Here is a 24065-nt window from a genome sequence, read left to right on the forward strand (position 1 = left end):
GCTGCTTTATCTCTGCTGGCAGCCTGGGCCAATATGTTTGCAGTTGGAGTCTAGCCACAGATTCATGGACAACTGATTAGCCTAACTACAATATTAGGCTAGACAAGTTAGCCTCACTTGGTCCAGAGATAAAATCATGTGTGGGCATGTTATTATTGTAAGAGGTTTCAGAAAAATAACCTAATTCCTTCATTTGTTTTTTGTCTCCCCTGTTTTATTGTCTCTTTCCTTCTTTTCTGTATTCTCTTCCTCCTTATGTTTCAATTTTCCTCACTACCACTGTCTTCACATTTGTCTAACCCTCCAAACCTATCTTTTGTATTCTACCTTTTCTGCTTCCTTGTCTCCTCTACAGCCCTACTATCCCAACAGGCCCAACTTGCCTCCTAGCAGTGGGCCTCGGGGTGTCCCACCCAGCAGTGCCCCTCGTCCTGTGACACCCACCCATGTTTACCAGGCAGGTCCTGGCTCCCAAATGATGATGATCCCCCAGCAACAGCTGCCCTTCCCCAGCTCACCACAGGGACCTGCCTACTTCATACAAGGACAGGTAAGGAGGCACACATTGTGATGCTCTTACACAACAAAGTTGTTACTACAAGAGGGGTTTAGATCTTAAAAAGTCTTGATATTGGGATTCCACTGCTAAACAATTTATGCATCCAGACTCTCGTGGGGCCATGCTGTTGTACATGCAGAATGTGTGTGTTTTTATTGTTAAAAATATTGCTCCAACACATGGAGGCCTATATATCATTCAGCACTGATGGTTGTGTAAGACACTGTGTAGTAATAACAATCCCGAGTCCGTCTCCTTAATACCTTTAATAGAGGAAGTGGAATTTATGGTTTCCAAATAAATATCACAAATTTTGATACATTTTTTCTTATCCAAAAGGAGGGTGCTGTGTGTCTGGACCTTGTTTGGCAATATGTGTATGAAAATGATCATGTTGCAAGACTAGTGCAATTCCAACTACATACATATTAAATGATTCAGACTGCAATCTACTCAATCAAATATTGGGCAGTGTCATTAATTGTGTACAACATATCAATCATACTGTAAAAATAAATAAGGTTATGGACTGAACTATTTCCTTTGCCTGCTCTGAGTTGGTTGAGAGTCTAACTAACCAACTAAAGGTTTTTATTCTCTATCCTTTATCTGAATGATGGTGTTCTGTGCTCATGTTTTTAGTGTTTCCAACATATTTCACCTTTAAAATTTCACTTTAAAAGCTTGCATACTGCATAGGTCTGGAAAGCCTCCTTTCCTTAGAGACGCTTGTCCTTGCTTAAGATCGTGCAGTTTTTGTTGTGACTACATGACATTGTAAATATTTAGATTTTTAAAAAAAATGCTGCAGTGTATTGGACTGATTTGGTGCCAAAGCAATGCATCAGCTTGATAAATTTTCATGTAGTAGTAGTAGTAGTAGAGTTTGTTAAAACTCAAACATGTTTCTTTCTTATTGTAACAAAAGAGAATTGAAAACACTGCCAGAGTGACACAAGCTTTCCTAATCTGTGTATGGCTAAGTGATGATAAATACCTTCATGTAGGCTACAGTATGTAACTTTAATGAGTGAATCAGCTGATTCTGTTTGTCTCTCTCTCTACTATTGTTCCTCTCTTCCTGTCTTCTGTGCTCTTGTTTGTTTCCTTAGTATCGGTCACCAACCTATGTGGCCACGCCCCAGCAATACCCAGTCCCAGCAGGCACCCCAGGCTTCTACCCAGGCACCAGCCCCGCTGAATATGGTACTTATGGTAAGAGGCTCTACCTGGGGCCTCGTCTGTGCCACTTGCACACAGAGACACACATGCAACATTCTTACATGTTAGGGATCCTTGAATCTGTCTTCATAATAGCGCTTGCCAGAAAGAGCCAGCCAGCAAACCATGAAGTTCTGATTCAGATTTTTTTTATCTTAACCAGCCCCCAACATCTTGCCAGTGTGTACACATATCCCTGTTAAGGACACCTCTGGATAATATAAATTGGGAAATAATAGATCAAGGTTTATAGGCAGGAATTAAAGAGCTGCTCTGCTTTAAAGATGAAGCAGCAGTACAACCGAAGTGGAGTAAGTTCCTTAGTACTCAAAAGCAGTGTCACGTCTTTAGGCTGTTGGTTATGCAATGATTTTCAGCAATCACCCAGGGGGGGGCAACATGGATGACTTTCTTTCAAATCAACGTGCACCATATGACCATAATGAAATGCAGCTAGAAGACATATTGTGCATCAGTAATGGGTGGGGCTGAATTCTGGAAAGACTTTATAGACTTTATAGTCAGAGCAGGTTGAGTGAATTTGGCACAATGCATTTAATATCGGTGATGAGCTATGAAGTATGTTTTTGTTACAATAATGTATTGGTCATAGGTCAGACATGCTCAGACTACTTTGTTAATTTATTGCAATTGTGTTCTGTCATATGATTTGACATCTGCAGCAATACTCTTGTATTTGCTGCTGTTCCAATGTGTTGTCACGCCCTCTAGAGGTGACAGTGTGTCAGTACAGCACAAGACCTGATGATGCCCTAACGGAAACTTGCTGACCCCCCTCGACTAGCAGGCATTTGAACTATGTGTTGTCTTTGTTAAACTGTAGCTCATCAGCAATAAAATACACAGGACTGAATGCAGACCTGTAAAAACAATTCTTCCTATGAGACAATTCTGTTCCTGTACTTTGTATTTTACTATACAGAACATGCACAGTATGATGTGCACTGTATGTATTTGAACAAAACTTCTATACACTGTGCTTCTGTGTGCTTCTTTAAAAAAAAAAAAAAAACTCAACATGAACGGACATGAAAAATGGGTTGAATTTGTAGTCAATATGTGATATAGGTTTGTTCCATATAATAGCATTTTCAAACACAGTCTCTAATATTTTGAGAGTTTGCATTTGGGGTTAGTCATTTCAAGATTTTGCTCAACTGCATTAGAAGTGCATATTCCATACTTTTAATAAAGTAGAACCACTTATTGCACAACACAATACAACTTTAAAGCTTTTCTTGGACATACATTGTTTGACATAAATTCTTTCTGTTTTTTATTTGTTGTGCCATTTATGGCCAAGCTGTGTTAGCTTATGCTGCTCTTTGTGTGTATACAGAAAATCTTCCCGTTATGTTTGTTTTGAAGATGTGATTCACTTTGAGGTTCACATGACATCACATGACCTTAAATAATTGGTCAAGTGACTGTAAGATGTGCTGTGGACTCTGTGGGGACTGACCACTGTTTGATGTGTGAGAATGTGTTGATGGCACAGGCCTGTCACAAAGGCAACAGAGTGGGGCTCATTTAATGTTAGTGTAAAAAGTTAGTATAAAAATGATTTGTTTTGTTTGGAGTCAGTATACCACTTGGCAGTCAGTATAAATCTTTGGTAAATGCTTAGTAACAATCCCTTAAATATAATTTTCTTCAGTGCTCTTAGTGGCTCAGTCTCTGTCCTTTTCAAGCAGTCAGGTAAAACGCATGCGTACACACTTGCTGACGGTGTATAGTGACTATTTTTAAGACTCCCACCCACCAACAGTGATTTGCTCAACTTTGTCCACATGCGTACACAGTCTTCCCCCCTTTGTAGTAGACTCTGATGCCTTTGCCAGCACAGATCAGATAACTTGTCTGTAGTGGAGAGGTAGGACATTCTTTAGGCAAATCAGAGCCCCTCTGAATGGCACAGCCTAATAGTTAACTCTTTTGCCAGTACACTCTCAAGGGGAAAAGGGAGGGAGGAATCAGGAAGGTCAGAGGGAGGAGCAAAACTTAGACACGCTGGAAGAGGGAGGGCTGAGCATTAAAAGAAGTCATTCTGAGAGGGCACCTGTAGAAAAGCAGAAAGCCTGTCAGAAAGCAGTCAGAGAGGGGGTTTTAGGAGAAACCCCCTCTCCATTTTACGCTAAACGCAGCATTCAGCTGGCATTCAGCATGGGGAACCGTGGGTCTCAAGAGCAGCCGGACTCTGAGGGTAGGTGTTGCTAGATGGTGTGTCTCTTTTCAGCCCCCTGCCCCACCATTGCAAATGTCTGAGCTTTGTGAGTCATGTCTCAAGTCACTTATTTACAGTATTGGGACCCTGTCCAAGAAAAGTATCATTCTGCCTTTCTGGTTTCGAGAATGCCCCCCTTCTCCCTCTCTGTCCTTCTCTGCCTTCCCTCCCTTTCCCTCTCGCGCACTCTCTTCCCCTAGTCGGTGTGGGTTTTTGACTATATTTAGGCTGTGCTGCTCCTGGTCAACAATGCAGACTCAGTAATGTGAGTTAGGCTGAAATGCATGCAGAAGGAGAGAGAGGCAGAGCTGGAGCTGGCCTCTGCCTGGCTGAAAGAGAGGCCTCTTCAATCTGAGGATTCTTTTTCCTACCCCAGTTCTTTGACAGTGAGCTGCAACTGGTTCTGAGCTGTAACTGGGCCAGATCTGAGGCCAGGTAATATCACTGAATGGTTGAGTGCCTTGTTGGCACTATTGACTCGGTATGCTAAAAAAAAAGTTTGTTTAATCTTGTGGAAACATTTTAGGGGGAGGAGGGGTTACCTTGACTGCGGCTTTTTTTTTTTTTTTTTTTTTTTTACAAATTTGTGAACGTGATAAATATCCATGGTCTTATGAGCGAAGGAAAAAGTGCAAAGGGAGTGACTGCAGTGTCATGGTCTGGGGGCCTACCTTCGAGTCCTTCCAGGTGCCATGTCTGCTTTGGTTGTCTATGGACAAAAAAGTCAGTGGAAAGACAACTAGGAATCCATTAAAGAGAATAAGGGGGATTTTTATGAGAACATATATATTAATATGGATCTGAAAGGAGTACTCAGAAAATTAATCTGCTGTCAGATAATGAGGCAACTTATTTGCTATTTCCTAGTTGTGACAGTGAGAATTGGGTGACAGTGACAGGATCTGAGGTTTTTGTTTTGCTGGATAAGATGGGTATATGGCTTCTGATGAAATGTGTTTTACATCCTTGAAGTGAAGTAAAGAAAAATCTGGCATGTTTTTGCAATAATTTATAAATTTCATGGTGGGCAGAGAATTGTTGTAATAATGTGTGATTGAGAAATTCAGAATTTCCCCCTTCTTTTCATAATAATACTTGTGTTCGGTATGCTGTATGTGTAGCATCCTCATTTGGCAGTGAAAAGACTTGAGTCTTTAGAAAAAGGGCACTTACCTCACTGTTAAGACCTTTGTTGTAACTTTGTAGTGAATATAAAGCTGTGGCTGTACTGTCCGAAGTTAGCTTAACAAGACTTTTGAGCATTTGGGATGTATTGCTCTATTTTACCATCAATGTGTGTACATGAGGCCAATGAGTTTGTGACAAGTTACAGATATTGGCTTAAGTGAATATGTGTTGGTTTACATTTTATTGTCTGATTCACAGCAGGGGCCTATTACCCCGCACAGCCTCAGTTCACCCCCTCGGTTCAGGCGACACCGGTCATTATGAACCCTGCCCCTCAACAACAGCAACCACCACCTCAGCCTCCGCAGCACATCCCCACCAAAAGGGAACGCAAACAGGTACAGTCAGCATTCTTCAACACAAAACACATCACAATTTAAATTGCCATTTTAAAATGAATATTTTCTTTCAGGACATGATTATGACCTGAAAATAAAATGATTGCAAAATGAAAGGCTTAGAAACAGATGTATTAACTTTTTTTATACATTTTTTTTTTAAAATTCATAGTTTGACAGACCTAAAGAAAAGTTCAACCAGTGGATTTTTTTTGTTTGAGAGTTGTGTCTGAGCGCACATCATACTTCTATGTCAATTCCACCTGAACACATAATATCTGTGATTTCTACTCATGACTCAAATTCCAGCTCTATACAGCACATGTGTGATAACCGAACAGGTGCTTCCACAGGACACCTTTGACAGATCTGCTCATGAGTTCTGATGATATTGCAGACTTTTACAGTCTGTTCATATTGTTGGATCTTGTGTAATGGTTAATGATACTGTTGGACTACTAGCAGCATTTTAGTGTTTGCATATCCTGAGCAAATGAGGAGGGGAATTTGCTGGTGTTTTGTGTATTGTATGTATTTTATTAAAGTGTAGTTGGTTTGTTTCTTTGTCTAGACTTCCCTAGCCTGTTGGTATGTGCTTCATCGATAACTACTTTGTTGGTGAAATGGTCTTGTTCCAGTAGCCTTCATCAGCTGTGCAGCTTAACAAAAAGCACAACTGTAAAAAAAACGAAAAGAAAAACTGGACACCTGAGCATTTATGACAATATTAATCTGAGGTCTAACAGTTTGGAAAAATAAACAAAACCTGGAGTTTTGAATTGGAAATAATAAAGCTACACCACTGTGTAGGCTAGAGACTTAAGGCTACAATAGATGCTTCTGGCAAATGGTCTGTTGGTTCTGTTCTACCTACTGTAGACAGCAGATTTTTTTACCTGCTGTTGTGAAGTACAACAATGTCTAGTAGTAGAGTATATTGAATGAGTTGAGTACTCATTAAAGTTTCACAAAAAGGTAAAATGCATTAAGAATGTTGATTCCAGTAGCAGTATATCAGCAGTATTACATGGGCTTGAACTTATTAGAAAATACTTTGAATTGATTATTTTCTTTATGCTAACTTGATGTCACCCTAGCCAGAAAACAGTTTCCCATTAATCTTTACAGCACATGATTCTAAAATTGAACAGCATCCTTCTGGAATATTACTAATTTTCATGGCATTTTTTTCATGGCAATTGAATGGCCTGATTGGGCTGAGATAAAGTGGCCTGAATCATCTCTCTGAAGATGATTCAGGTGTCTGGACTTGGGAGTTCAGTTTACTGATTGAGCCAGATAGTTATGACTTTAGCCTAAGCCACGCCGGCTACAGCTGTAGTATATAGTGCCGCGCATGCAACATGCATTAGGTGTGAAGCGTGGAGCTTTGGTTGTTGCAATAGTAACTGAATGTTTGCTGGAAGGAAGTAACAGGTTGATTTGCACAGACATGCCGTTAAATGTGGAATTGTCCGGTTTGTTTGTTTGTTTTTTCTGCTGCTGTTCTACAGTACGAGTGAAAACATGCACTAGTGTGGGACATATTCCAGTCACAGGTTCATTTGCACATTTTTTAACTTGAAATAATCACTGATGTGACTTTTTTCTGAACTTATTTGTCCTGTTTAGTTTTAATGTTGACATGCACTGCTCTGTGACCCGAAGATAAGAACATTTAAAGGACAAAGTTACTTTAAACGTTTGCTTCATTATTACTTTGAAACAGTTTGTGCATCTGTTATCAATACATATTTCAAACATTTCTTACCAGCTTAACCTGTTAGAATTAGAGTTAACTTGACTGATGATTTGTCAGAATCATTTTAGAACAATGTGGCGATTTAGAGTCAAAAACATGTCAGTGCAATTGTCATCAATTAATCGTCAAATTAATCGTTATCAGCTAAATGCCACAATTAATCGTGATTAATTTTTTTACCAATATTGCCCAACCCTACTTTCTACACAGGTTGACGTGTATGTGCTTGTACACTCGCACTCCAGGATTTATATTCTCTGTTTTTGGGAGGGATGCACTTTGAGAGAGTAAGTAGAGATTTGTTGGTGCCTTGTAAAGGACACGTGTACAGAAAGAAACTTCTAGTGTGATAGCTGTGACCTATTTGCAGGCGTTGTGTGTGTAACTAACTGTAACTGTAAACGACTGTTTTGCTATGCAACAGTACCAGGGTTTATGTACTTGCATACAAGTCAGATGGATTGAGAACAGATTGAGACGGATAGTGTGAGATAAGTGTGAGTTTTTTTTTTTAAACTTAAGAGTCAACTGTTTTCTAGCACAAAGCTGTATATGTTTAACTGCTCTAATTTACCTATTTGATGTCATTTTTTTTATACGATCCCAAAGCTATAGATGTGTACACTGCTTTTTTCCTGCTTCCATACTCTCTTGCTCCCCCTGTCACGTGTGTCAAAGAAAAAAATCCAGAGGGGAGGGGGGTGAAGGACATGTCAGCACATAGCTCACATCCACGTGGCCACTGGTCTCCTCCCCCTTCTAAGCCGGAAGGGCTGAACAGCCAGCCTTCCTCTGCTGCTGTGGCACCCCCCCCCCTCTCCTGTGCTGGTTTCCTCTGCTCTCAGAAGGCGTGAGCTTGAAAAAAAAAAATCCAGGGACTGTCTTCTGAGTTTGCTGGACCACAGGAGAGAGAGAGAGGAAGAGAATGGGGGAGTTTCTTGCTCTCGCTGCAGCCTATTTGATAATGCTAACTTTTTTTCCCCTGGAAACACTCCCATTCGCCCCCATGCCCCTCCCTCACACTCCTGCCCCTTTAACTGTCTGTTAGTCTCAGTGGGCGGGGGTGCGCATTCCAATACCATAGCTTTACAAGGCCAGTTGCTTTACCCTTTTTTTTCTTCCTCCCTGTTCAGCGTATGAGAGAGGGAGAGGGTGAGTAAAGTTGCTAGCTAGCTCACTGTCAGGCCCAGCCCTGTTATGCTCTGTTCTGTTCTACCGGCGTGTAGCTATCGTGGTCTCAGTCTGGATGTGTGTTGTATGAGTTAAGCTGAGGTGAAACTACTGCTTATATCCCTCCGTCATCCTGCTTTGTGGGGTTTAAAGTCCAGCCCCAAGCCAACTGGAGCGGCTACTGCAGCTCTAGGATGAGAGAGGCCCACCAGGGTCTATAGTCCCGCAGGAGTGAAGTTGCAGACAAACTGAACCAGGTAAAGGTCAGTAGCATTGAGCAAATAACGTTGCACTTGAAGTCAAAAGTAGGCCAAAGAGCAAAAGTTGTAGCAGCTTGCTAGTACGTTGTACAGTTTATATCCATGTCTAGTGACTGTGTGCGTCACTGTAGTTAGTAGCATTCTGGCTTATAACCACCTTTATGACAGCTCTGACTTCACAGGATAAATACTTTCAGTGTGTTTGAGAGAAAAAGATGGCTGGATAGAAAACACGTGTTAGCAATGCACAGGCACTCCTTGTAAGTGAGTGATCGGATTTTCACTTTTTCCTCCTTCTGCCTGAGTACTGCGTGTGTGTACATAAGAAAGCTTACAGTTGTCCGTTCTGATTGTGCTTTGCTTTCTTGAGTCAGACATTTTTGCAACTGCTTAAATCAGCAGTGGAATGTGTTTGACAATTAGGCTTCAAGTTGGTTAACTTGATCTAGTCAGACAGCTTTTTTTGGGCTCAAAAGCTGAACCACATTCAGTTGTGCAGCAGAGGAATTTGGATGGTGGTTGGTGTTTGGATTTTGTGTGCCTCAGCACCCTGTGAGAAATGTACCTTTTATTAAACAAGAGGCAGCTAGTGAGTTTATAAGCAAGAGGGAAAAAAGAAGGCAGCTAACTGGAAAGCTCTGGACAGCTTTTCTCATATTCATATTACTCTCCTCATCTTAAAAATTGACTTTGCTCTTCTTCGTTTGAAGTTTTTATGTTCCAACTGGTGAAAACATGTTATTTCCCCAATCATCAGTGCTGCCTATCTGTTTAATCACACAGCAGCTTATCTTCCTTTCCTCCATAGATAAGAATAAGAGACCCAAACCAAGGAGGTCGAGATATAACAGAGGAGATTATGTCAGGGGGCCGCAGTGGCTCCACCCCAACGCCACCACAGGTGAGCTTCAATGCTGAACTAAAACTAGTGAACACAAGAGTTATGCAAGGATGCTGTTTTTTCATTCCGTTTCTCACCATTACCTTGAAACAACAACCTATTTCTGGTTTTTATATTAAAGCATAAAGACTAAACTGCCTTTATGTTATTTTTTTTTTCTTTGCAGCTTAATCAAATGCTATTTTGGTTATCCTTTCCACTAAGGTCATACCTTTTTTGTGTTTGCTTGTCTTTTAACAGATATCTGGATCAGAAAGTGCAACAGCAGCCCAAACCAACGGTGAGAGCATCACAGCTGCTGCTGCACCAGCACTGGTCAGACCAGGTGAGTGCCACATGTGCAAATCCTTGAATATGGTCCAACAAAGATAAGTATTCCTCTTATTACCCAGTTATTTTTTTGAAGCCAGTTATCCTTTTCTTGAGCAGCTATTGATATTTCATTAATCCCAGGGGAAATTGCTTACATTCCAAGTGTTCCATGCATGCCAAGAAACAGGTTATATAAAATAAGGTAAATTGGCAAGTAAATAGAATACAATTCTAAACAATAACATTCAAGTCACAAATGGTAGTCATATATTATACAACTAATTATTTACCCTCTGTATTTCCAAAACCATTTTGAACAGCTCTTAAATTCAAATAAAGTTGAAAGTTGAGAAATGAATCAGCTGCACTATTGAAACATTTTATACATTCATCCATTTCACTGTATAAGAAATTGTTCACTGGCTGCAACCATTTTGACTATTCAAGGGTGATCCAACTTGGGGTTCAGACCTGATTTTGTTTGTTTCAATTAGCTGTGAAGTAGGAGCTGGGTTATACCAGTATAATTACTATGATTATATGAATAAGGCCTAAGTGAAAGGCCTGCTGTCTACAGATGAGAAAGAAGATCATTTTAACAATGGGGATAATGGTGCATGATGTCTCCCAGAAGGAGTGATGCTCTCAGATGATGTGAATTCTGTTTCCCAGCAGCTGATCATTTTTTCTAACGTAGCAGTTAAATATTGAAGAAGTGTGTTTTAAAACATAGTTGCACTGATGAACTAGATTGTATTAATATTTTTTTCTGCCTTTTGATTCTCTAGATGACAAAGGGAAACCTCCACCTCCTCCTCAGTCAAAGACCCCTGAACTTGAAAAGAGTTACCCCATCTCTACAGAGGCTACCTCCTCTGATACGAACACTACAGCCCATAAACACCCTAACCCTCTGCAATCGGAGGTAGAGAACACACCTCTCAACACTGTTCCCACACTTGTTCCCAGTGCCACTGTTGCAGATGTGATGGATGCTCCTGCACCTTCAAAAGACCCCACACCGCCCTTCCACTCACCACCCGAGGTACCTGCGTACCCTGCGCCCCTTCCCGACCCTGTCCCCACCTCTGCTGCACAGATAAAACAGACACAAACGGACAAAAAAGCCACAGAAGCAAAAGAGGAGATGGCCAAAGAAATGGACACAAAGGCAGAAGAAATAGCTGCCTCTATGGACGCAACCCCTACTCCTCCCTCTACCACCAATGGTGTGGCAGAGATGGAACCAGAAAATCTGACAGTCACCTTACCACCCACTCACTTAGAGGCCCCCTTGGAGTCTCCCATTGCACAGCCTGAGGAACTGTGCCTACCGAATGGCCTGCCGCTCCCAGCTCCTCAAGACCCAGAGATTCCGGGCATCAGTACAGCTGAGCGTGATGACAGCCCCATAGCTGAGCCAGACATCAGCGAGCAACCTGTTACACAAACCTCCACAAACATCCCTCAGTCAGAACCTATGCCAGCTGTCCATGCCACATCTGCACCTGCTGACCTGGCAGCACCTGCACCAGCTGTCCAGGAAGGTCCCGTTGAACCAGTCATCCACACAGCGCCTGCTCAGCCCGAGGTACTAGATGCAGTTCCTGTGGTTACCATGGATATTAAGGAAGATGTTCTAGTGCCCCAGTCCAGCACCAAGGAAGAAGCACCATTGCCTGCAGAGATGGTTTCCCCGGCTGACAGTGCCCCAGAAACAGTGCCCACTCTTCCCCCTCCCACAGCAGAGGAGAGAGAGGACACGCCTCCTCCTCCAGCAGTAACACCTGTCCTTGTCGAAACTACTATGCAAGGTCAGTCATTTACACTTACCTGTATTATTAAATGATGCGCTCTACACAAATGGTACAAATATATTGTGAAGTATGACAATCCCCTACATCTACAAAACATATTGTTTTGTCACTTCTGTCAGATATGTCAGTACTGAGGCCACCTGTCTTTTGTCTAGCTGCTGTGTCTGTGCCAAAGAAAAAGAGGAAGATGAAGGATCTCAACAAAAAGGAGGCAGTTGGAGACCTCCTGGATGCCTTTAAAGAGGTCTGTGTATTAGACAAATGGTTGGCACTGTTGATGCCTTTGACATTGTCTCATCATGTTCCTCCATAATATGTAGCTTATGAGTTTTACAGGCATTAGATGAGGAAGTGCTCTGTACCAATCTGTCAGTGTGTGTCAGCATGTCCAATCAGTTTTATATATTCTATAGCAACGTCATACCTTCTGCTCCTAGAAAATGGCAGTTTAATTCCATAATTAAACTGTTTTATTCTGATTTACATTTAAATCTTATGAATCTCATCTAACATTGATTTTCATGACCAAGGAGCAGGTAGTAGTCCCACCAGAACCTGAGCCAGCCCCTGCACCTGCACCCGAACCCCAGCCTCCTGCTGCTTCTCCACCTGCCCCAGAGGAGGCAGACTTGACCTGGGAGGACAAGGAGGATAAGCTCGATGCTGAGAACATTCAGCCAGATCCTCCCGCTGACAAGAAGTACCAGTACAAAGAGGGTGGGTCTCTGAACCTTGACACCTTTCAACATTCTGTGCTGGCGTTTCAGTTTGAACAGTGACCTTATCTTGCTCACATTCCCGAGTTCAGTGTGTGTCAGTTGACTACATTTGTTTCAGTCAGGGTGTGGCATTTTTTTTGATTGAAATGACAAGAAAATGATACTAGAAAAGGGCATTTCTTGAAGAAAATGCAAGTTTGATTGCTGCAGCTGAAGCATTGCTTTGAATGCTGATGTGAAGGATTGCTCTGAATTGCTGGAGAATCAGAGCAATTCAGAGCTTAGTATGCCTCTGTGTGTCAGCATGTCACCATGGTAACAGCAGAGCAGACCTTGAAAACCACTCCAACTTTGAGAGCCCGGTGTGCGGAAACGATTTGGAATTAGAAAATTCTGAATACAAGTTTCATAGAGCAGCATCTAATGAGCGTTTCAAGACTAAAATGGAGTCTGTAGCTGAAGTTGACCCGGAATGTCCTCTGTGAGATGAACATTTTGATTGTTGAATGGCTGAAATCGGTGCACACGGCCGCTGCTTGTTGAGGACAGTAGCCTGACTGCAGAATGATTTCACGTCAGTCTCCAAAAGTCACAAGAGAGAGTCACTAGTAGCTTTTGATTAAACAAAAAAAGGTTTGAAAAGCACCAGGACACCCTAGGCCGGAGGTCAATGATCGATTTTGTAATCGTGTCATCTGACCTTCGACCTTGTGTTTTGGACACTCGGGTGAAGAGAGGGGCTGAGCTGTCAACTGATCACTACCTGGTGGTGAGTTGGATCCGTTGGCGGTGGAAGAGGCTGGACAGGCCTGGCAGGCCCAAACGTACTGTGCGGGTCTGTTGGGAGCGTTTGGCCGAACCCTCCGCTAGGGAGATCTTCAACTCCCACCTCCGGGAGAGCTTCACCCAGATTCCGAGGGAGGCTGGAGACATTGAGTCGGAGTGGACCATGTTTTCCACCTCCATTGTCGCCTCTGGTGCCTGTTGTGGCGGCAATCCCCGGACCCGGTGGTGGACACCGGAGGTCAGGGATGCCGTCAAGCTGAAGAAGGAGTCCTATTGGGCCTGGTTGGCTTGTGGGACTCCTGAAGCAGCTGATAGGTATCGGCAGGCCAAGCGCGCTGCAGCGAGGGCAGTTGTAGAGGCAAAAACTCGGGCCTGGGAGGAGTTCGGGGAGGCCATGGAGGAGGACTATCGGTCAGCCTCAAAGAGATTCTGGCAAACTGCCCGGCGCCTCAGGAGGGGGAAGCAGTACTCTGCCAACACTGTATTCAGTGGAGGTGGGGAGCTGTTGACCTCGACTGAGGGGGTGGTTGGACGGTGGAAGGAGTACTTTGAGGGTCTCCTCAATCCCACCAACATGCCTTCCGTTATGGAAGCGGAGGCTGATGACTCAGTGGTGGACTCGTTCATCACCTGTGCTGAAGTTGCCGAGGTAGTCAAAAAGCTCCCCGGCGGCAAGGCACCGGGGGTGGACGAGATTCGCCCTGGGTACCTTAAGTCTCTGGATGTTGTGGGGCTGTCTTGGCTGACACCCCTCTGTAACATCGCGTGGCAATCGGGGGCAGTGCCGCTGGACTGGCAGACTGGGGTGGTGGTCCCTCTTTTTAAAAAGGGGGACCGGAGGGTGTGCTCCAACTACAGGGGGATCACACTCCTCAGCCTCCCTGGGAAAGTCTATGCCAGGGTACTGGAGAGGAGAATTAGGCCTATAGTCGAACCTCGGATTCAGGAGGAGCAATGTGGTTTTCGTCCTGGCCGCGGAGCGCTGGACCAGCTCTATACCCTCCGCAGGGTGCTGGAGGGTTCATGGGAGTTCGCCCAACCAGTCCACATGTGTTTTGTGGACTTGGAGAAGGCATTCGACCGTGTCCCTCGCGGCATCTTGTGGGAGGTGCTCTGGGAGTATGGGGTCCGTGGCCCTCTGCTGAGGGCTGTTAGGTCCCTGTATGACCGGAGCAGGAGCTTGGTTCGCATTGCCGGCAGTAAGTCAGACCTGTTCCCAGTGCATGTTGGACTCCGGCAGGGCTGCCCTTTGTCACCGGTTCTGTTCATAATTTTTATGGACAGAATTTCTAGGCGCAGCGAGGGACTGGAGGGGATCTGGTTCAGGAACCATAGGATTGCATCTCTGCTTTTTGCGGATGATGTTGTCCTGTTGGCTTCATCGAGCCGGGACCTTCAGTGTGCACTGGGCCGGTTTGCAGCTGAGTGTGAAGCGGCTGGGATGAGAATCAGCACCTCCAAGTCTGAGGCCATGGTTCTCGACCGGAAAAAGGTAGTTTGTCCTCTCTGGGTGGGAGGAGAGCTCCTGCCCCAAGTGGAGGAGTTTGTGTATCTCGGGGTCTTGTTCACGAGTGAGGGAAAAATGGAGTGGGAGATTGACAGACGGATCGGTGCAGCTTCCGCAGTAATGCGGTCGCTGAACCGGTCTGTTGTGGTGAAGAAGGAGCTGAGCCGGAAGGCGAAGCTCTCGATTTACCGGTCAATCTACGTCCCTACCCTCACCTATGGTCATGAGCTTTGGGTAGTGACCGAAAGAATGAGATCGCGAATACAGGTGGCCGAAATGAGTTTCCTGCGAAGGGTGGCTGGGCGCTCCCTTAGAGATAGGGTGAGAAGCTCAGTCACCCGAGAGGAGCTCGGAGTAGAGCCGCTGCTCCTCCACATCGAGAGGAGCCAGCTGAGGTGGCTCGGGCATCTGGTTCGGATGCCTCCTGGACGCCTCCCTGGGGAGGTGTTCCGGGCATGTCCCACTGGGAGGAGGCCCCGGGGAAGACCCAGGACGCGGTGGAGAGACTATGTCTCTCGGCTGGCCTGGGAACGCCTCGGGATTCCCCCAGAGGAGCTGGAGGAAGTGTCTGGTGAGAGGGAAGTCTGGGTGTCCCTGCTTAGACTGCTGCCCCCGCGACCCGGCCCCGGATAAGCGGTTGAAGATGGATGGATGGATGGAAAAGCCGCCAACTGTAGCGAGAGAGACACAACGCTCGTCTCTATGCTGTGGTGAAAACGCCTCCCTGTATCACTTGATGCGCATGTCCAGAACCGAACAGAGCATGCGCCCCGAACCGAAACACGTGTACCGAACGGTTCGGATTTTTTTCCTGAACCGTCACCAGAATGCAGAATTTATCTACATCTTTACTGATTTGTCTGTTTCAGAACAGTGGAAGCCAATTAACATGGAAGAAAAGAAGAAGTATGACAGGGAGTTCCTTCTGGGATTCCAGTTTATCTCAGCCAGCATGAACAAGCCCGAGGGTCTACCAGCCATCAGTGATGTTGTCCTAGACAAGGTGACATGAGCATGTATTTAGGCTTGAGTAATCAATTAGCACTTTTTGTCTTATTTATCTTTGCAAGTATCTAATTCTAGCTTCTATATGTTCAGGTAAATAAGACTCCTCTGCGTCAGATTGACCCCAGTCGCCTACCAGGGATGAATTGTGGTCCTGACTTCACACCTTCATTCGCCAACCTTGGCAGGCCTGGCATGGGAGGAGGGAGCAGAGGACCAGTAAGTTACCATTTTGTTGTTGTGCCACAGCTCACTGCACCTGAAGATAAGTCTATGAATGAAACCACATCTTCTCTTTTCCCACAGCCTCCAGGTACAGGCATGGGTGTTGGTGGTCCACGTCGATCTCAACAGATCCAAAGGAAAGAGCCGAGAAAGATCATTACCAGCATGTCACTGAATGATGACGTGCAGCTTAACAAGGCAGAGAAGGCTTGGAAACCTTCAGTGAAGAAACCAGTTCGCAGTCATCCAGGAGATGAAACCGAGGAGAACGATCTAGAACTTATTAAGACCAAGGAGTTGTTTAAACAGGTCCGCAGCATCCTTAACAAACTGACCCCACAAAAGTTTCAACAGCTCATGAAACAAGTGATGGAACTTACGATTGACACTGAAGAGAGGTTAAAAGGAGTCATAGACCTTACCTTTGAAAAAGCCATCTCTGAGCCAAACTTTTCGGTGGCCTATGCCAACATGTGCCGCTGCCTTATGGGGGTAAGTGGTGCTATGTCCAAACACAGGCAGAATGCACTGTTCTTCTTCCTTCTTCTTCCTTCTTCTTTTAATCAGCATGCAGCAAAAATGTAATGTCATGTTTGTCTGTTAATATCCATGTTTTGACGCACTGCCTGCCTCCTCTCCTCCGACAGGGAAGTATTTAAAACTAAGCCGCAAACAATAGTATGTATCTAGGCCACTGAAGTAAACGGTCTGAGAAACTTGACTAGTGACTTCATCACTACATGAACCTATACTAGGCCTTTTTCTTGCTTTCTTTCTGACACACATTCTCTCTGCTCATTTCAGCTTAAAGTCCAAACAGATAAGCCGGGAACCAGTGTGAATTTCCGCAAGCTGCTACTAAATCGATGCCAGAAGGAGTTTGAGAAGGATAAAGATGATGATGAGATCTTTGAGAAGAAGCAGAAAGAGCTGGAAGCTGCATCAGGGGTACAGTGCTGCATCATCTCATATGGGCCTTAAACACAAAGGAAAAAGGGGGATGTAGTCAAGGCGGGGGGGGGTTATGCTGCTAGTATTAATTAAGTGTGCGTTGATAAGTATGTATTCTACTAATCCCAAGACTGTGATTTTGTTTAGAGGGAATAATGTTTGTTTTTGATGGTAGGAGGAAGAGAAGCAGCGGCTTATTGAAGAGCTAGATGAGAGTAAAGATAAAGCCAAGAGGCGCTCCATGGGCAACATCAAGTTTATTGGTGAGCTGTTCAAGCTTAAAATGCTCACAGAGGTCATCATGCACGACTGTATTGTAAAGCTGCTCAAAAACCATGACGAGGAGTCCCTGGAGTGCCTCTGTAGACTGTTGTCTACCATCGGCAAGGACCTAGACTTTGAGAAGGCCAAGGTACAATTGACACATTCTCTATAATAGAGTATGAAGGGGAGGACCAAGTTTTATGTAGGTAGTCATCAAACACTTTGGACACTCTGTTTTCAGCCTCGTATGGACCAGTATTTCAATCAGATGGAGAAAATAATAAAGGAGAAGAAGACATCCGCCAGGATTCGTTTTATGCTGCAGGACGTGCTGGACCTTCGACGGGTAAATCAAAACACAGACACTCATAGTGTTGTCAATAAGCAGCTTTACATGATCACTTCACTAATAACCTCATGTCAAAGACTGGCCATTTTTGTCAAACAATATTGTCTAACACATAGTAGTTCAACAGAATTAAACATGGGATTACCACATTTCTTCTGAATACTTGACTAAATTTTACATTTTAGCTGATCAGCGCGTTCATTCTCAATATTCATTCTGTTTTCACCTCTCTTTTGTGTTTTATGGTCTAGCATGTAATATCTGTGGTAGTTTTGTGACTGCATTTGGGGTTTGTGCTTAATAACTACTGCTCTGTCTAAACTAAGCCATCAGTATTACACTAAGAGCTTCTTGCATGTTGCACACCTTTAGTGTGTATGAATGTAGTGTGTGTTTTTGTGTGCGTATTGGTTCTATTCACAGCCCCCGAGATACCTACACTGGTCTTTAGCCTTGGCCTGTGTGAATCTCATATGGGCTTAGAATGAAATGTGTAAGAAACACTCTCTCAGCTCTTTAATGCAGGGCAGCTCCTAAACATAGAGCTACTCGGTGCCATAAGCTGAGACAGGAAGATTAATTCCATCCCTACTAGTGAACAACAACATAGCTGCTAATTCTAAAACTGTTGCTTCACCATAGGTGTCATGGTAATTTAGAGTACTTTTTTTTTTAGTTTTTTTTTTCCTCCATCTTATTTCAGTGCTTTATATAGCCAGTTCAGTTTAGTGGAATGTTGCAGTCCTGTAGTTAGACTTCCAGTCCCTCCCACACAGTGTTACAAAACCTGCTGTCTTCATTGTTTTTACAAGCCAAAATCCGCTGCAATGTAATTGTGTTTCTTTTCAGTTCTAGCATCGCTGATATATAGAGGCAAATATTTTTGATATAGTAACAAAGGAATTGGTGATATAGAACTGGAAAAAAAACCTTTATAGTTTAGAAGAAATATAATACTTGTAAAGGCTAAGCATCTCAAAAGGTACAACAATTATTGTGTTATCCTTTGTAATCACTTAACGGTGTCCTGTACGTACTTCTCAACCTCTCAGAACAACTGGGTGCCCCGGCGAGGTGATCAGGGACCCAAGACCATTGACCAGATCCACAAAGATGCTCAGCTGGAGGAACACAGGGAGCAGATGAAGGTGCAACAAGCCCTCATCTTCAAGAAGGAATCCAGCCTTGGTTCAGGAGGCAGGATGAGTGGAGGTGGTCCTGGAGGCCGAGGTGGCCCCCATACTTCAGGTCGTGGAGCACCTCCCCAGGATGAGGGCTGGAATACAGTGCCCATATCCAAGAACCGACCTATTGACACCTCACGCCTTAGCAAAATCACAAAGGTAAGGAAGGAGGGGTGCTTTTCACCAAGGTGCCCGTTCATGTATAATGTAGTGAAGGACAAGTAACATGTACTTTGTCTTTAATAGACGGTCTCTTCTTTTCAGACTCCTGTTCTTGACTTCAACAATCAGTTGCTCGCCCCAGGAGGTAAAGGCACCTGGGGGAGCTGGGGTAAGGGCAGCAGTGGTGGCACCAGTACCAAAACTACAGATTCTGGTAGGTTCTTCAAGCTGATGTGTCAATACATAAAATAATTAACTAGATATACCAAATGGCCAAAGCTTGTTGTGTGTTTCATCTGCAGGCTCAGAGTCAGGCAGCCGTCCAGCCACCAGCACTCTGAACAGGTTCTCAGCCTTGCAGCAGCCTTCATCCTCCTCAGGCTCTTCTATGGACTCAGAGAGAAGAGTTCCTCAGAGGTGTGTAAGGATACAGGATACAACTCTCACTGCCAACGTCATTTATTCAGAGTTACCAAAATGATTGTTAATGTTGTAACGCTTTTATTATTTAAAACACTTTTACCAAGTTTACTCATGGTGCTTACCAACAGAAACAGCTCAAGTCGAGACCGGAGCGACCGATTTGACCGCTCTGAGCGTGGAGGCGACCGTTTCGACCGGCGGGATGAACGAAGGGATGACCGCGACCGGAATCGCCTGCAGATCACCAAGCGCAGCTTCAGCCGGGAGAACGAGGAGCGAATTAGAGAGAGAGAGCAGCGCGGTTCAGCTGATCCTGTCCGCAGAGTGGCGAGCATGACAGATGACAGTGACAGAGACAGCAGGGAACGAGCCAGGAGCAAAGAGAATGGTAGGGGGCAGGATGTAGCTCATGTTTAGAGTGACATTACATTCAGGTTTAAACCTGTGAGCTGTGAACTGCATACATACATTTAAACATCTACTAAAGGAAACTGGAAACTTTCTTCTGAACTTTTTTTCAATGCATGTTTGTTAAATTATTTTTCTTATTATGTGTATGAACAGTGAAGCGGGAAACAGCTGCCACCCCTCCACCTCCCCAGACCCCCACCAAGCCTGCCTTGACTGAGGAGGAGGTAGAAAAGAAATCCACAGCCATCACTGAAGAGTACCTCCATATCAATGATATGAAGGTACACCTATGCCTTAAAGTCTGCAATGAACTGCCATGCTTACAATGGAATTCCTTCCCTTTTTTGTTTGTATTATCTAAAAAATCCTTTGACAACTGACAGGATTTATGATGCACTCAGTGTTAATACTGTGTATATACGTTTCTGTCCCACAGGAGGCTCTGCAGTGTGTGCAGGAGATGAACAGCACTCAGCTTCTCTTTGTGTTTGTACGAAATGGGCTGGAGTCGACCCTGGAGCGCAGCGCTATCGCCAGGGAGCACATGGGCCTGCTGCTGCACCAGCTCATTAAGACCGGCATCCTCCCAACACAACAGTACTATAAAGGGTCAGATGATGTTATGACTAAAACCTTTCTGAGAGGTTTCCATTTGCTTGATGCCATGTTGCTTAGTATCTGTTCATCTGATCCAGCATGTTCTTATTCTTTAACATTTGAATCAACTTTAAGGTCAGTGTACTTTGTCTGAATATTTACAGGCTTCATGAACTTCTGGAGGTGGCAGAAGACATGGCAATAGACATCCCCTACTTCTGGGTCTATATGGGTGAGCTGATCACTCCCATGCTGCATGAGGGAGGCATTCCCATGGGAGAACTTTTCAGGTTAGTTGTCAAACTTGTTTAGCCCTTCAGCATGGTCGAGAAGGAGACATATTTTGGTCTGTTTTTAAATGTTAGTTTGATGCTTTGCCTCCAGGGAGATCTCAAAGCCTTTGATTCCTCTGGGCCTAGCTGGGGTCCTGCTGGTCCACATCCTCACTTCACTCTGCAAAGAAATGGTAAGAGCAGAGCATTTTCTAATGTATTTTCTGTTATATTGTTGTATTAGAATGTAATTAGGTTAACTTTATTCAAGCATATAATAAAAAAAACTCTTAACTATTGAGTGGACAATTCCTTTGATCAACATGACAAATGAACAAAATGTACACTACAGTGACCCAACATGGCAGTTAATGTTAGCTTTAATCATTAGTGTATATTGATCTGTGTCTCTCTCCCATCAGAGCCATAAAAAGGCAGGCACAATGTGGAGGGAGGCAGACCTCCGATGGAAAGACTTCCTCCCTGAGGACGTAGATGTCAACAAGTTTGTGACAGAAAAGGTATGGAGTCAACAAAAAGAACATTTGACCTATGCTCTCTTCTTGTTTTGGTCATCAATATAGATCCAGAAAGGAATTTCTGACAGGTTTACAATCCAGCAAGCTAGGAAAAATGTACTAAAATCAGCATTATCTATAACATCAAGCTTGAAACCCTGATATGTCTATAAAAAAATCCCCAAAATCAAACTACTGAAGCATTGTTACATTTGTTTGACTACAGTATATTCTTTTGTGTGTAGGATGTGGAGTTCACACTGGGCGACGAGTCAGAGAAAAACAGAAAGGAGGAGATGAGCGCTGCAGAGCTGACCAAACAGCTGGACAGACTGATCCATGACAAGGCCGACAACCAGAGGATCATTGACTGGACTGAGGTTTATATATCCACCTTTTTTCATTTCCATTGACAGCTTAAAATGGGAATTTCTCTTTGCAAAAGGAAAAACATGTCAGGCTTGCTGTAACAAAGGAACATTATATATACTCATGAGGCTGACTCAAAAAGGATTTTTATGTTGTTTTTTTTATTTCTGCATGTGTTAATAATACATCTTTCTTTGTATGTAGGCCAACCTAGATGAACAGCAGACCTCCTCCAACATGTTTGTCAGAGCACTGATGACCTGCGTCTGCCAGTCAGCAATCATTTGTGAGTCGCTCTGTCCCCTTTCACATTCCTCATTGAAGACTGTTAATAGTGCATTAGATGATGACCAAGATTAGAGAGGAAATTGATTGAACTAAATGGAAAAATATGCAACTAAGACTTATTTCTGATTGTATATTTCCCCTGCAGCTGAGAACCCCTACAAGGTGGATGGAGATGTGATCAAACAGAGGGCCAAGCTGCTGCAGAAATACCTGAAGGACGAACAGAAGGAGCTGCAGGCCCTTTATGCCCTGCAGGCCCTGATGGTGCAGATGGAGCAGCCTGCCAGTAAGCAGCTCATTCAGATACCCCCCCCCCCATGTAAGTATGTGATTTCTATTGTAAAAACATATTATTTCTTCATTTCAGATCTGCTGCGGATGTTCTTTGACACCCTTTATGATGAGGATGTGATCAAAGAGGAGGCCTTTTACAAGTGGGAGTCTAGCAAAGACCCCACTGAGCAGCAGGGTAAGGGTGTGGCTCTCAAGTCCGCCACTGCCTTCTTCATTTGGCTCCGAGAAGCCGAGGAAGAATCCGACAACAGCTAGGGGCTGCTGGGAGAGCCGCTTTCAGCTCAGAATGGATCCTTGTTGAGAGCGAATGTTCTGTGGATGATTCAGAAAAGACTGAATCAGCAAAATCCTTCTGCATAAACAGAATCAAATTCTTCAACGGAGAGATTGTATTATGGATCGAACATTCGATCATTTTTTTTTGTTTGTTTGTTTTGGGTTCCTTGTTTTCCGCTGCACAACCGAATGTCTTTTTTGAAGTAAAGAGAATACAGGATTAAATAGAGCAAATAGATATGAGAGAGAATGCTGAGAAGCGTCACAAGCCGTGGGAGATACTGTAACGCCGTTTCCTTCAGTATTTTTTTGAGGTTGTTTTCAAATGGCTTGTCCTCGCCACGGCAACACTATAAAAGACATTTCGCTTAATGACAGATATAAGAAAAAAAATACTTTAAAGGCTGTTCACATCTATATTTTTGATGAATTCACCCTTTATCATCTGGACATGACACAGCAGCACTGTCATGCCACATGTATGGTGTTCGATCTACATGAGCTTTTATGTAGACAACTGGTATTTTTTTTTTGTTCCTTTTTTCCTGGCGTTGGATGTTTGGAGTGTGTGTTTTATAATAAAATAGAAAACTACAAAGAAAAGTTTCGAGAGCCGTCTAAAAGACATTTTGGACCGGAGTTGCAAATAACAGTGGTGGACTCCAGAGGATTTCACATTGACTGTAAGAAGACGGAGTGGGGCAATGAACACTGACCATTTTGCTGCTGGGGGGTGCCGTTGCTTCCCTTACACCCTTCAAAAACCCCCAGCCTGACCCCCCACACTCTAATGTGTCTGTTTTACTTGTTCCCTATGCTTCAAACAAACAAACTGTGGACTAAGAAAAGGGAGAGAAAGAGCGAGGGCTCACGGATGCACCCTCCTCCAAAGCCTGTTGTTGAATTTTAAAAACATTAAATATCACTATTGAAACTTGAATAGAGTATACAGATAAAATCCACTTTAATGAAAGAGGACTATAAAAAAAACAAAATTAACAGTACGAATCCTAAGGCCTTCTTTTGCTTCCATGAGTGGAAAAGCATTTCAGGAGAGTTCTGTACATATGATGGATAGTTTTTTTTAAAGAAAATATGCTAATGTAACCCCCTAAACCCCCTACTCTTCCTTTGAGACAAAGTGGCAGTTTTTCCCTGTATTTATATTTTTCTCTCCTCAGCTGGCAGAAGGTGCTTGTAATTATCCAACCCAAGTCATTGATTACAATTTAAAAAAAATGAAAATCTGTAAATACTTTTTTGCTTTACTTTATTAAAAAGATATTTAATTAAAGAAAATGAATGCCTCTTTTCACATCCAAGACTGGAAGGGATAATAAAGATCATTGCAAATAAAATCTAAGTGCCCTCGCCTGTGCTTTTGTGATGGCAGCAGTAGGCTGGCTTTGACACTGAAGGTTTTTTTCTGTCCTACTTCACAGCAGCGTGAAAGGCCTGAAATGTGAAGAAGGAGCAAAGCATGGCGTGCCGCACGCATTCACAGCCACCTACATTAGATACAATATTACATTTCAACTGAAAGATCCCTGTAAATATATCTGTGGATGCTCTCATTCATCCAGCTCATAGTCATTTCCAAGAGTTTAAATCGAGGCAACTGGACTCAAGGATTGTTTTTTTGAAGACGTTTCGCCACTCCCCCAAGTGGCTCGCAGAACTGAAGAAGCCACT

At 43.7% G+C, this 24065-nt stretch overlaps 1 protein-coding gene across 13 annotated transcripts in view; it reads left to right on the forward strand.

Moving 5' to 3' along the window:
• LOC114444539 (eukaryotic translation initiation factor 4 gamma 1-like) overlaps positions 1 to 23672 on the forward strand; it is a 31427-nt gene extending 7755 nt beyond the window's left edge. The window contains exons 6-32 of one of the 13 annotated variants that reach the window (XM_028419183.1): positions 356 to 550; positions 1672 to 1774; positions 5412 to 5551; positions 9552 to 9644; positions 9885 to 9969; positions 10745 to 11770; positions 11929 to 12017; positions 12304 to 12490; positions 15655 to 15788; positions 15884 to 16009; positions 16097 to 16507; positions 16820 to 16963; positions 17142 to 17378; positions 17472 to 17576; positions 18632 to 18922; positions 19028 to 19139; positions 19228 to 19342; positions 19477 to 19736; positions 19913 to 20040; positions 20196 to 20368; positions 20521 to 20646; positions 20741 to 20822; positions 21051 to 21149; positions 21392 to 21526; positions 21720 to 21801; positions 21949 to 22089; positions 22171 to 22352. In XM_028419183.1, the coding sequence (XP_028274984.1) occupies positions 356 to 550; positions 1672 to 1774; positions 5412 to 5551; positions 9552 to 9644; positions 9885 to 9969; positions 10745 to 11770; positions 11929 to 12017; positions 12304 to 12490; positions 15655 to 15788; positions 15884 to 16009; positions 16097 to 16507; positions 16820 to 16963; positions 17142 to 17378; positions 17472 to 17576; positions 18632 to 18922; positions 19028 to 19139; positions 19228 to 19342; positions 19477 to 19736; positions 19913 to 20040; positions 20196 to 20368; positions 20521 to 20646; positions 20741 to 20822; positions 21051 to 21149; positions 21392 to 21526; positions 21720 to 21801; positions 21949 to 22089; positions 22171 to 22352 (5001 nt within the window). Of the gene's footprint in view, positions 1 to 355; positions 551 to 1671; positions 1775 to 3668; positions 4005 to 4271; positions 4461 to 5411; positions 5552 to 8439; positions 8466 to 8503; positions 8747 to 9551; positions 9645 to 9884; positions 9970 to 10744; positions 11771 to 11928; positions 12018 to 12303; positions 12491 to 15654; positions 15789 to 15883; positions 16508 to 16819; positions 16964 to 17141; positions 17379 to 17471; positions 17577 to 18631; positions 18923 to 19027; positions 19140 to 19227; positions 19343 to 19476; positions 19737 to 19912; positions 20041 to 20195; positions 20369 to 20520; positions 20647 to 20740; positions 20823 to 21050; positions 21150 to 21391; positions 21527 to 21719; positions 21802 to 21948; positions 22090 to 22170 lie in introns of those variants that run through there. The other 12 variants (XM_028419178.1, XM_028419179.1, XM_028419180.1 and 9 more) reach the window with 12 other exon arrangements.
• The last annotated feature ends 393 nt before the right edge of the window (positions 23673 to 24065 follow it).

Source organism: Parambassis ranga, chromosome 13 (genome assembly GCF_900634625.1).
Source record: "Parambassis ranga chromosome 13, fParRan2.1, whole genome shotgun sequence".
In the NCBI taxonomy this organism is placed as follows: Eukaryota; Metazoa; Chordata; class Actinopteri; family Ambassidae; genus Parambassis; species Parambassis ranga.